Source organism: Solanum dulcamara, chromosome 6 (genome assembly GCF_947179165.1).
Source record: "Solanum dulcamara chromosome 6, daSolDulc1.2, whole genome shotgun sequence".
Classification (NCBI taxonomy): Eukaryota; Viridiplantae; Streptophyta; class Magnoliopsida; order Solanales; family Solanaceae; genus Solanum; species Solanum dulcamara.
In genome coordinates, this window is record NC_077242.1 from 6753639 (window position 1) to 6767002 (window position 13364).

General features: G+C 33.3%; 2 protein-coding genes across 2 annotated transcripts; both read right to left on the bottom strand.

Moving 5' to 3' along the window:
- Nucleotides 1–1843: 1843 nt before the first annotated feature.
- LOC129891914 (riboflavin synthase) lies at nt 1844–2942 on the bottom strand. The gene has a single exon (XM_055967397.1). It carries the CDS (start codon nt 2863–2865, stop codon nt 2020–2022), a length of 846 nt encoding a protein of 281 aa, XP_055823372.1. The 5' UTR covers nt 2866–2942; the 3' UTR covers nt 1844–2019.
- Nucleotides 2943–9268: 6326 nt separating this feature from the next.
- Nucleotides 9269–10165, bottom strand: LOC129891886 (uncharacterized). The gene is made up of 2 exons (XM_055967362.1): nt 9615–10165; nt 9269–9542 (listed from the first exon to the last, which is right to left on the bottom strand). Exons 1-2 carry the CDS (start codon nt 10163–10165, stop codon nt 9269–9271), a joined length of 825 nt encoding a protein of 274 aa, XP_055823337.1.
- Between the last annotated feature and the right edge of the window lie 3199 nt (nt 10166–13364).

Here is a 13364-nt window from a genome sequence, read left to right on the forward strand (position 1 = left end):
TACATCCAGTCATAATTGGATTCCTTCTTGAGTGACTTTCGCTGCTTCTTAACCAACGTGAACATCTCGCGATGTAATACTACTGTTAGGCCATGTGACGCTAGTTGCTGAGAAATTTCAAAAATGGAAGATCTATTACATAAATACTTCCATTGGAAATACAAATGAAAGAAATTGCTGAACATCTCTTAAAGGTATATCCCAGCAATGTCCCAGGAATCATAATTCCCCAAAAAACTGGGAGAACAGAACTAAACTATTGGAAAAATGTTACTTTTGGATTTTACCAGTCTTGACCACATAAAATTGAAACTCGACCAAACTATCAGGAAGAGAAGGCAAGCAGCAACTTAAAAGTTAAAACACAAATGACCCTTATTTCGAATAGTTAACCAAGAACTTAAAATAAAAGAAAGAAAAAAGACCATAAAATGCACAAACTAACCAGTTCACATATATGGCGATGAAGAAGCCAACCAGAGAAAAATTTTAATCTGTGATTTTCCTAATATCAGAAAGAAATGCACCACACCACAGAGACTAAACAAACAAGAGGAGTGACGACTGAGGAGCTTGGAGGCGTTTTGGAGTACACAGAAGGTTCAGAAATGGGCTTTTCAAAGAGTACCAGAATTGGTAACACGTGTACAAGCAGAACTCGTTAGTAGGAACGTGAAATGCCAGACAGTCACGGCGGTGAAAGAGCTGTTCAGGCAGCGCAACTCTGGTTTTTATATAAGAGAAATTGCAGATGAACATCCCAAGACTATGAAAGATGCAAAGTATGGGAATCGTGGTTATTCAAAGATATAAAAACTCTAATTCTCAAAACCATATATTAGCAAACACGTTTTCTGATTGCTCATTGAATCATGAGAATACATTTAAGACTCAGTCTTCCCCCTGTTGGGCCAAATTCTTTTACAGAAAAAAGAAATACCAAAAACCGGAAGGAAAGGGAGAGAGATGAAGCTTCAAATATGGTAAAATTACAGAAAAACTTCGCTAATAATATGTAACCAACTCTATCTTCTTGCAGCAGTAACTAGCCTAATACTTATACACTGTCAAGATTTTGTATCAAACATGTTTGACACCAAGAAATCACACCTTTGGATTTTCTTTCCAAATTTCTGAAATCTTCTGAGTGTTTGGACACAACTCAACATGTCAAAATTCATTCTTCCACATGTTTGTGATTAAGTGGAACTGCAATTAAGAGAAAGTGGCAAGACTGAAACAACTTAAAATACAGAGTACAAACTGCAAAGACGTGTGAGAAGAGAAGGAGGTGGTGGACTTGTTCGATTCCGTATTTTGCTTGGTTTTCACGACAGTTGTCGATGGATATATAAATACTCCATACTATAAAACTCCATATTATACCTTTTTCATTTCAATTTGACTTGTTTGGACGCAAATTCAAATTTAATTGAATAATTATGTGATCGAATACTGAACACAAGGTAGAAAGCCAAAAAGAGGCAAATGATGATTGAAACCTGCTAGCAATGCGATCATAATCTAGTTCAATCAAGAAATTATCAATTAAATTAACCTGCTAGCAGTGCGACCAATCACCCTTCACATTGCCCCAAAAACAAAATGGGCATCAGCAACCTTAATCCTGAACAATATTTCACAACTCTTTAATACTAAAAAGACTTGTGCGCAACTAAAACTTGGAGCCCTCTTTTCATTGATGTTTACACTATGTGAACCCAGGAAGATTAACACATCAGTACAGTCAAGCATAAAATATACCTTCATAGTTGCTGCTTGAGTTTTTGCCACATTGATTGTGTGCTACTGATATCACTAAATTCAAGTGTAGAGATTTAGATACTTTTGCTTTGACTCAAGCTCGAGCCAAGGTGATATTGTTTATTCTATTTCGTTGAAACATTATCTCCAAATACAACTTGAGAGAACTGGGAAAGAAACATCTCCAAAATTCAAGATACAAAATTTTGCTAAAGCAAGTTACAAAGATGAAATGAAGCACAAAGAAACTGCCTTTCATGAAGATTTGATCGAATCAACAAAGCCACTACTAAGAAGCCTCTCCACATACTTCCCCAATATATCCACCTCAAGGTTAACCTTCTGCCCCACTTTCTTCATTGGAATCACCGCATTCTGCTGCGTGTAAGCCACCAACATGAAGTTAAAACAGACTTCTTCATCAAACACATCGACTACAGTCAAACTAGTCCCATCCACAGCAATGAATCCTTTGGGCACAATGTACCTCAAAAGTTCTTTAGCAGTCTTCACCTTCACCCACAAAGAATCCCCTTCAGGTTTGAGCTCAACAATCTCGCCAGTCCCATCAACATGCCCCTGCACAAAGTGACCCCCCATTCTAGTACTAGGCCTCAAAGCCCTCTCCAAATTGACCAAAGACCCTTGTTCCAATTCAATCAAAGAAGTCTTCCTCAGTGTCTCCGGAGCCAACCCAACACTGAATTCCAACTTCTGGGTATCGAAATCAGCTACCGTTAGACAAGTTCCGTTGACGGAAATACTGTCACCGAGGTTGATGTCTTCAAGAATGAGTTTTGCTTGGATTTTCATGGTGAAACTGTCGGGTTTATCGTAACCCAGTTGCTTAATTTGACCCATTTCTTCAACTATGCCGGTAAAAAGGGAAGTGATTGGAGTGGAAGAGGTTCGACATTGTTGGGTTTTTAGAGGCCTATTGATAAAGAAATGAGAAATAGAAGGAGATTTGAGAATGAGGGCTCTTGTGAGCTGGGCATTCGATGGAGTGGATAGTAGATTGAAGATGGTAGGGGTTTTGGGGGCGATCGAAGGGTTTAAGGTCTTGGAAGGAGAAGCAAATGAGAACGAAATTGTCGCCATTCGCTCTTTCTGGTTCTCTGCTAAGTTTTCGGAACTTCCAATGGGGTTGACATTTTCCCAGATTTTATTACAGCTCCTATTATATCTTCCCTAATGATATAATTTTATTTTATTTTTACAAAATTGGATAAATAAAATATAAATACCTCTTACTAAAATAAATTATGGGTATGCTTCTCTCTCAATGCAAGTTAGCTTAACCTGAGAAAATTAGCTAAAAGGGATGTTTGAGATTTGAATAAAGGATAAGAGATTTGTATTATTTTTTTCTTTTGTTATAAATATTTAATTAGGGGTTAATTATTAAGAATTGTGGTTGATTTGAAATATTTATAAATTTAGGATAAAAAATTAAAATATCAAAACTTATAATAAAAACCCTAAATCTATTGATTTCCTTCATCTGTTCTGTTTCCTCCTCTTCTTCTCTTCTCTTTTCTTTTTTCGAATTTGTTCTCCTTTATTCGAATTTCTTTGTTCTCCTCTCCTCTCTTCTCTTTTCTTTCCCCAATTCTTTCTCCTTTATTCAAAAATCAAAGGTAGATCAACATTATTTTGTCAGCCTTCAAGTTCACCTTGAAGACAATTTTAATTTTAAGGTAATCTCATTTTTTTCCTCTTCATGTTTTCCTCCTTTTGAATCAGTGAAATATTGTATTATGTGATGTTATAGTTGTATATAGAATAAATTTTGTGGCTACTATTGTTTTAGAATTTCTTCTATGGGTAAACAATCGATGATTGTTTAAACAACTTGTGTTTATTTTATAACTTCGAGAAGTTTATTTATTTGGTCTATTGTTGATAATTTTATGATAATTTATGTATGTAGATAAAATGGCTACTCAACTGAAGAGGAGTCCGATTCTGCTGGAGAAGCAGATAGATTTCCACAAGCTCAAGAAACAGAAGAATTGACCTCATCAGCTCGTGGTTCAGTTAGAGAAGATGAAAGTGTAGAAGATGAGGAATCAATAGATCAGGAAGATAAAAATAAAAGTGGAAAAGAAAGCGTAGAAGATGAGGAATCAACACATCAGGAAGGACAAAATGAAAGTGGAGAAGAAAATGCAGAAGATGAGAAATCAACGGATCAACAAGAAGAAAATAAAAGCGGAGAAGAAAGGGAAGAAGAAACAAATCATGTACTTTCCGAACAAAGAAAAAAAGTATTACATGATGAGAATGCTACCCCTTCAAAATCAAATGTGAGTGTTTTTTTAAATTATTATTAGTGAAAATAAAGAGTAGGTATTTTAGCATGGTACTGAGACCCACCCCTACCCCCACCCCTAATTCAAATGCAATTCACATTCTTTTCACCAATTTTCCGAGGCTGAACTTACTAGAGTTTTAACCATGTCCATCCATCAATGGTAGCAGTAAAATGTTACTCGAAAAGAATGGAAAATTCAATTAGCACATTAATTTTCAGCGTGAATCTGCATACTGGACTCTTAATCTGTTTGAAATAAAATTTATACATTTGTACACTACCTGAAAGCAAGATAGCCACAGTTTTTTGTAGTTAAAAAGCCATTATTCTTTAGGACAAAATGGAGTGTAAAAAATCAGCATTAGATAACTAGATCTTCTGTAACAATGAACAACTGAAAATTCAATCAGCACATTCAGTTTTCAGTGAAATCCGCACAATAGTTCCTTCTTAATCTGTTCAAAACAAGATTTATACAATTATACATTACATGAGAATAGGATAATCACAGTTTTTTGTAATGAAAATGCCATTATCAAATTAAACAACATTCAATAAACAACATTCAATACACTACATGTTTCAATTGATCATGTTTCAAACAAACAATTGTTATTTAAGCATCAACTAGTTGTTTAAACTACCACCAGTTCAAACAATATATGTTTGTGGATTTTTTATACTTTCTTTTAATTAATCAATTTTATAATCATGTACAGTTTGTTGTTGACTCTGATACTGAGATTCCTGAATGCATCAAATCCATTGATCTTACAAAATATAGCTTCAAGACACATTATTCCACGCACGGTGATATTTTGGGAAAGATTTTTGTAAAGTCACCTCTAGGAGGAAAAACATTTCTTGAATTTAGAGGACTTCTGGTAGAACAAGGTATTTTAGAGGTGTTCAAAAAAAATTGTTTTGGGCATTTTATAGATATTCCGATGCAGCGGATAAATTTTGGGTCGATGATAGTTCATGATCTTCTACTCCGACGCATCATTTGTTAGAAAAAGTTAGAGCTATGGTTTGAATATGAAAATATGCCTGTGTGTTTTGGATTAAGGGAATTTGCCTTGATGACGGGACTACGGTGTCACCCTTTTCCTTCTGAAAAGGCATTGGCTAGTCGGATAAAGAAGGGTGAACCATTATGGGAATTTGTTTCCAAGGAAGAAAAAACTGTTACTGCTAACCTCCTCCTTGAAAAGATCAAATCACCTGAAACACCAAAAAATTATAAGTTTTCACTTGCCTTGGTTTGGTTCTATCACTGCATCTTATGTGCAAGAGATATATCATCAAGTGTTGATGCCGACATGACCAAGCTAGCTTGCAAACCCTCGGTCTTTAACGAATATTCATGGGGTCTCAAAAGCTATCTTTTGACTGTTGAGTATCTTGCAAAACCAATAAAATCTGAATACAACCTCTACGGCTTTTCGTGGGCATTCCTGGTAAGTAAATATTTTTTTTAATATTATTTTCTTTTAATATTTATATTGATTATAATTTATTGTTACGTAATTTAGGCTTGGACTTTTGAAGCTATTCCGAAACTTCAACGAAATGCTAAGAATGTTCCCCTTGAGAGGACATTGTCACGTATGCTAAGATGGATGTCGTATGGAGGCCTAAAAAAATCTATGGATCCATTCGGTACCACTGAAGAAAGCGTAAGTCTCTAAACCTGTTAAACAACATGAGACTTGATTAAACAACTTGAGGTTGTTTGAACTAAATAATTTTCAATTGTTTAATATACATGATGTTGTTTATAAAGGAAGATCATAACATTGAATTTTTTATTTTTTCTATGCAGGTAGTGCATCCTTTCTTGTTTCCTACAAATGTAGAAAAAAAAAGAAAAATACATGAAGGACCTTGAGCCATTTTTCAGTGAGGAAGCTGATGAAAAAATTGATATGTTAAAAGCAGAATTGATTGGGGTGACAACAATCACAACGGGTGAAGTAGGAGCTAGGGAAGTTGGTGGTGAGGACAAGATCCCAGTAAGAAGTGGGGCAGAGAAAAGGAGCCCGCAGAGTCCTTTAGTGAATTCTGGTGATAAATTTATTGGTAGTCCATCCAACTTTGATTTTGGTGGTCAGTATAGTGAAGCAGGAGTTGGTGCAGGATCTTTTGGTGTTTGTCCTTCAAATGCAAAGTGCTCCTGTGAATGTCTCACTTGTGCAGAGAAACAAAGACAATTGGAATTGAAAATTTCTAAAATGGAGGAGGAGTTCAAAGAAATGGGGAAGTCTGTCAAACAACTTGTAGAAGAATTATCCACTTTGAATAAAAAGCTCGAGCCTAGGAGGATGTTAAGGAATTTCAAATACATAAGAACTCCATTTACAGCTGGTGCACATAAAACGAAGAAGAGGATAAATGTGACAAATCTACTACCTGATATTTACAAGACTCTTGACATTGATAAGAGCAAGGAAAGAGTGAAACCATAAACTAGGAATGTGTTTGTTGGATAATTTTTGTTGATAAATTTATGGTGGATCTTTTTGTTAGACTATTTGTTGATGTGAAAATATGATAAACTATTTATGGATAATTTGTAGAAGATGCTATGAGTCTTTTTGTGATGTTGATATATGGTTGCTTAAACATTCACAGTAGATGTTTATATATGGTTGTTTACTAAAACAATATGATGTTGTTTAACAGCTTCAGTGGTTGCTTAAACATTAACAGTAGTTGTTTATGCTATTCATAAAAAGTAGGCTTGTTAACAGTTTAAAGTTTTTCCCTTAAAAAGTAGGTAAACAACTAGTGGTTGCTTAAACAGACACTAGTTATTTCAGAAAATATATAATTATTTATACTGAAAAATTATTGTTCATAAAAATATTGTTAAACAAGTAGTGATTGCTTAAAAAAATAATTGTTGCTTAGAATAAACAACAAGAAGTTGTTCAAACAACTCCTGATTGCTTATACAATAACTTCATATCTCGTAAAAAGTAGGTAAACAACTAGGGGTTGCTTAAACAACTATGAATTGTTTACAATAAACAACTAGTGGCTGCTTAAATAAATATTGATTGCTTATAATAAACAACAAGAAGTTGTTCAAACAACTCCTGATTGCTTATACAATAACTTCATATCTCGTAAAAAGTAGGTAAACAACTAGGGGTTGCTTAAACAACTATGGATTGTTTACTTTAAAATCCATCAAATGACTCGTTTGATGTTGAATTATTGTCAAGTCAATAAGTTGATGTTCAAATATTCATATAATCAAACAACGTATCACTTGATCAATAAGTTATAGTTATACTATTAGTAGGGTCAATTAGTTGATGATCAAATTATCAAGTTGGGTTTAATTACTAATTGAACGACTCGTTTGATGTTGAATTATTGTCAAGTCAATAAGTTGATGTTCAAATATTCATATAATCAAACAACATATCACTTGATCAATAAGTTATAGTTATACTATTAGTAGGGTCAATCAGTTGATGATCAAATTATCAAGTTGGGTTTAATTACTAATTGAACGACTCGTTTGATGTTGAATTATTGTCAAGTCAATAAGTTGATGTTCAAATATTCATATAATCAAACAACATATCACTTGATCAATAAGTTATAGTTATACTATTAGTAGGGTCAATCAGTTGATGATCAAATTATCAAGTTGGGTTTAATTACTAATTGAACGACTCGTTTGATGTTGAATTATTGTCAAGTCAATAAGTTGATGTTCAAATATTCATATAAATGTCCAATTGAAATTCTTGTATAAGTAATAAGAAGTTGTTTGAACAATTTCTTGTTGTTTATTGTAAGCAATCAATATTTATTTAAGCAGCCACTAGTTGTTTATTATAAACAATTCATAGTTGTTTAAGCAACCCCTAGTTTTTTACCTACTTTTTACGAGATATGAAGTTATTGTATAAGCAATCAGGAGTTGTTTGAACAACTTCTTGTTGTTTATTGTAAGCAATCAATATTTGTTTAAGCAGCCACTAGTTGTTTATTGTAAATAATCCATAGTTGTTTAAGCAACCCCTAGTTGTTTACCTACTTTTTACGAGATATGAAGTTATTGTATAAGCAATCAGGAGTTGTTTGAACAACTTCTTGTTGTTTATTCTAAGCAACAATTATTTGTTTAAGCAATCACTACTTGTTTAATAATATTTTTATGAACAATAATTTTTCAGTATAAATAATTATATATTTTCTAAAATAACTAGTGTCTGTTTAAGCAACCACTAGTTGTTTACCTACTTTTTAAGGGAAAAACTTTAAACTGTTAACAAACAATATCCACTTGTAAAGTCCAATAGAAAAAACAGCCAACTTAGTACATTGATTCAATTTCAATCACAAAATAGATTGATTCGGTTACAAGTACAAATTTAAGAAGCTACACTACTGCTTGTTCCTTCATTTTGTCTCGCTCTGAGACTACACGTAGTTCTTTTGTGACCAACTCTTTTGCATATGGAGCATTTATTTTTCTTCTTCTTTGAACCCCACTCCAAGACTGAAGGTGCACGTTTTCTCTTTTTTCGGCCCGATTTGCGCACCACATATGGACAAGGTATTTTACTCTCTAAAAGTTCTGGAGGAAGCTCCCAAAATTCTTTAGATAACACTGGATGAATTAATTTTTCATATGCATGTTTGTATGACCATACTGAATAATATGGAGAAACAAAATCATAAACTCTTAATCCATAATCATCCCCGAACTAGATTCTTATCGCTGCAATAGCATGTGAACAAGGTATTTTGTCCAAATCAAACTCTCTACAAGAACATGTCCTATTGTTTAGATCAACCATAGCCATTGAACCATGACCAATGATGCTAAAAGTGTGGAAGCTTATTTGATGGGCCAATAGTGTATTGCCTATACTTACATTTTCTCTTATTTTTCTTTCAACAGAAGGGAAACATATGGTTGATGTGTTGGCCAATATCATACGCCTCTCATGAAATTTTTGAGCAAACCTCGTATTTATAAAATTGAATAGAGCAGTGATTGGGAATTCTCTTTCCATCAAGAACATCGAGTTAATTGACTCAGCAATGTTGGTGGTCATTACATCATACCTAAAACATCAACAAATACATACATATTAACTAAGAATCTACAATATTGTTTAGTGTAAGCAAATATAATTTGTTTAAGCAACCAATGGTTGTTTATAACGTATCTGTTGCAGGGAAGTATGCTCTACTCCATCTGTGGAAACCAACATCCTCAAGATATTTGGCGACAGTCATATCCAAATCTTTGATTTGTTGAAAATGATCATTAAACTCGTCCCTCTGATATGCTTTTGCTGCATCATAAAAATGGTGCATCCAATCTCCACATTGAAAGTTTTTGCGGATGTTTTCACCAAGATGCCTCACACAAACTCCATAATGAGCTTCAGTATAAATCTTTGAAATAATTTTCTTTATAGATGGATGTCTATAAGAAATTATGCACAACTCATTAGTGTTGGGGACGATCTCGAGCAATTGTTCAAAAAAGTACTAATACGAGACATCACCCTCTGAATTTACAATACAAAATGCCAAGGAAAATATGTGATTTTCGGTATCCAACGCCATAACAGAAAACAACACTCCGCCATACTTTCCAAACAAATGTGTTCCATCAACAGCTAGGACTTTTCTTGTATAAGCAAATCCATTTATCCAAGCTCCATAGGATACAAAAAAATATAAGAATCTGCCATAAAAATCAACCTTCAAATCTGTCATGCTTCCTTCATTTGTAACATGAATCATATGACGGTATTTATCTATAACTTCATATCCGTATTCTGGTGTTCCTCTTGTCAAAGATTTTGCAATATAACTACCCGCCAAAAATTTCCAATAACTAATCTTGCATCCCAATTCTACACGAATTGTTTCCTTAATTTCTCTTGTAGATAGACTGTTCCCCTCGATAAATTTATTTTCAATGTGTTTAGCAATGACTTCAGCTGTTGCGTGTCGATGATGGCTTGTAAGATGTTGTACTCCACATGTGTGCATATTATGGTATGTGGTAATACGAAATCTATCAGTACCCTTAAACTTCATAGCTCGCAGTCGCCACTTGCAATTTTTATCTACACATTTGACATTATAGATTTTTTTTGTGTTCTTTACCTGCTCAAAACTAAAATTATTCTTCATAGCAGCAAGGTTTAATAGGATTTTCAATTCTTGTTTCTTCTTGAAAGTTAGGCCTGAGAAAAATCATGTGTCGTCTTCACGACTGTGGCTACATTATGTTGAGACCTCAACCACCTGTGTACTGGACAGATTAATAGAAGTATATGTATCTTCTTCTGCCCTTTCGGTATTGTAATCATAATCTGGAAATTCTGAAGTAGCTTCAACTCTCGCTGTATTGTAATCAAATCCAAAAAAAATCCAGCTTCTTCTGTATTACTAGCAAGTCCAGGGAATACTCTAATTGCTTCTCCAGATTGTGGAACTTCTGTCGGCCCAATTTCAATCATATTTACCCTTAGAATGGGCCAACGACGATCATCTTTGTCAACATTAGCTAAATAAGTGAGCAAATCATTATCATCCTTTATTTCAGAAAAATGTGCTTTTTCCGTTGCAACAATGCTGAACATGTAAGTGATTGAGAGATTCTTTGGCGCAAAACATAACTTACACCTAGTAATGATAATATCAACAAACTCATCATACGCAACATCCCTCCTCACTAGTATCGGTACTGTAAGACCACCCTTCGACTTCCAACTATAACGCTCATCGGTCTCTATCCATTCACCATGTAGATCAACTGCTAATAGTATTGTGTCCCCGATTAATTATCACAACACCTGCGGATATTACATAGATACATATTATAATTTGTGATAGTATTATAGTCAGTACAGTATTTAAACATAGATAATTTATTTGCAGGTTCGCAGTGCAAATAACTTTTGGTTGTTTAAACAAATTTTGGTTGTTTATATGGAGCATGCATATGCAGTGCAAACTCTTAGCATAAATACCATGCTGTGCAATGCAGGTCATTTGTGTAAACATAATGGAGTTGTTTAAACAACATGCAGTTGTTTATAAACAACTGCATGTTGTTTAGTTGTTTATAAACAACGTGTAGTTGTTTATTAACAATATAGAAGAACAAAATGTTTAATTTAGGAAACGATAAAGAAGTTAAATTATTATCTTAAATCACTGAGATAAAATGTTTATCCCCTTTGAAGCAAATTCCCAAACTATGTATTAACAAATTACTATCAAGAACACAGAAGTAACATAAATTAAAAAATCTTTGATTTAGTGATGAAGAAGAAGGCAAATGCAGATTTTATTTTTGTTCAATGAAGATAAATCTAACCCTAGTTTGAAGAGAGCAAGGAGTTTGGAAGGCTGAAATGTGTTGAGATTGAAAAAAAAAAGAAAAGAAGAAGAAGATATGGAAGAAGAGGAAGATAATGTGGAAAGGGCTGTTGCTGCTCCCGCTAAAAAAATGAGCAGATTTGCTGGAAATTGGTTGCTGCCTCTAAACCTTTTATATGTTGAGTCTGTTTGTAAATAGCAAAACTTTGGGGTGTATAAAAATATTCTTTTTTAAATTAGCATAAACTATTAATCTCTAATTATACTAGAGTCCCTTTTACCTAATTCTTATAACTTGTGTCCTAAATCTTCAAATACATAACTCAAAGATCCCTTTTAATTCTATCTCCCACTTAACCTATACCCACCATGGATAAGAGAGCTCTTATACCTACTCATAAGGCGATAATGGCAATGGAAGCACTATCCATGAGAGGGAACACACTGCGAGGTCGCAAACAAGATCAGATAGGAAGTAAAGTAGTAGATTCGAAAGCAGCTAAAATAGGCACAAAATTGGGGGAACCCAGTTGTTATAAATTGATGATGAAGATGAAGACAATGTATTTGGGAATTTTCTGTGTATCTTTATTCAATAGTCTATCCATCTATTTATATACAATGCTATGTAATAGAAATAAAAAAATGGACAAAACTAATTACACTTGTCTTATTCTAATTTGTCCAAATATATAACAAACTTTGATTCTTTCATGTGCATGTGCTGATCACATGACCAAATATGAATTTGTTATACTCTTAATCTAATGGTGGAGAATTAATCTATCAAGTGTGTATGTTGTGTGGCTGAGATTAATTCAGTTGTTGGCTGATATTTTGTTTCAATAAAGTTGTCTCTCTGGATTTCTGTCTTCTTCACTTCTTTCTCTGTCTCTCCGTCTTCTTCACTTCTCTCTCTTAATCCTTGTTCCATCTTCTTCATTGTTCTTTCTCTCTTCTCTTTTGTTTTCTGTACTCCAACATCCCCCCTCAAGTTGGAGGGGAAAGTCATGACCCCCAACTTGCTCAAAATCGCTTTGTGAGAAACCCCAGAAAGAGGCTTAGTAAAGAGATCTGCAAGTTGATCTTTAGAAGGAATAAAAAAAAGCGTAATCAGACCGGATTGGAATTGTTGGCGCACAAAATGACAGTCCAGTTCGACATGTTTGGGCATTCATAGCAGACCGGATTACGGCCTATATGGATGGCAGCTTGTGTTGACACCCAATTTTGGCTCTCTGTACTCAAAATTAACGTCTTCACGCTACTTGATCGTTAATGAACACAAAATATAATATTTGTTTTTACACATTTTTTTTAGTTTTTTTTTATTTATTTATAATTATCCTTATTTTAGCATTTTCATGAATTTGTTTTCTCATTTTTTTTATAATTTATGAATAAGCATTCTTAGTTTCGTAAATAATAGGATTCTTATCCATGTTGACATCGATCCTCCACAATGCAAATTAATCATCGAGCTTCTCCAATTTTAAACAATTTAAAATAATTAATCTTTTAAAAATCCAAAAAAATATATTTTAAATACTTTAAAATAACTTTGTCATTTTATAATTTTTGAATGATATATATAGTTATATATAATAATTTATTACTTTTTATCATTATTCAAAAATAATCTCAAAAAGATTTTATTTTAATTAATTATTTCGTAAATTAGTGTTGACATCCAATTTTGACCGACCTATAACCCATTTTTCGATTGCTATTTAATTAAATGTGTATTCTTTAAATTTTTATTTATTGTATGTTTGAGCTTACATTTGGTATAATATTTAAAATTTTATTATTGTTATTATTATATAAATAATATTATTATTTACTTCATTAGTTATTAATTTAGAATATTGATTCCAATCATCGATCTCCTTTTGACTAATCCTACATA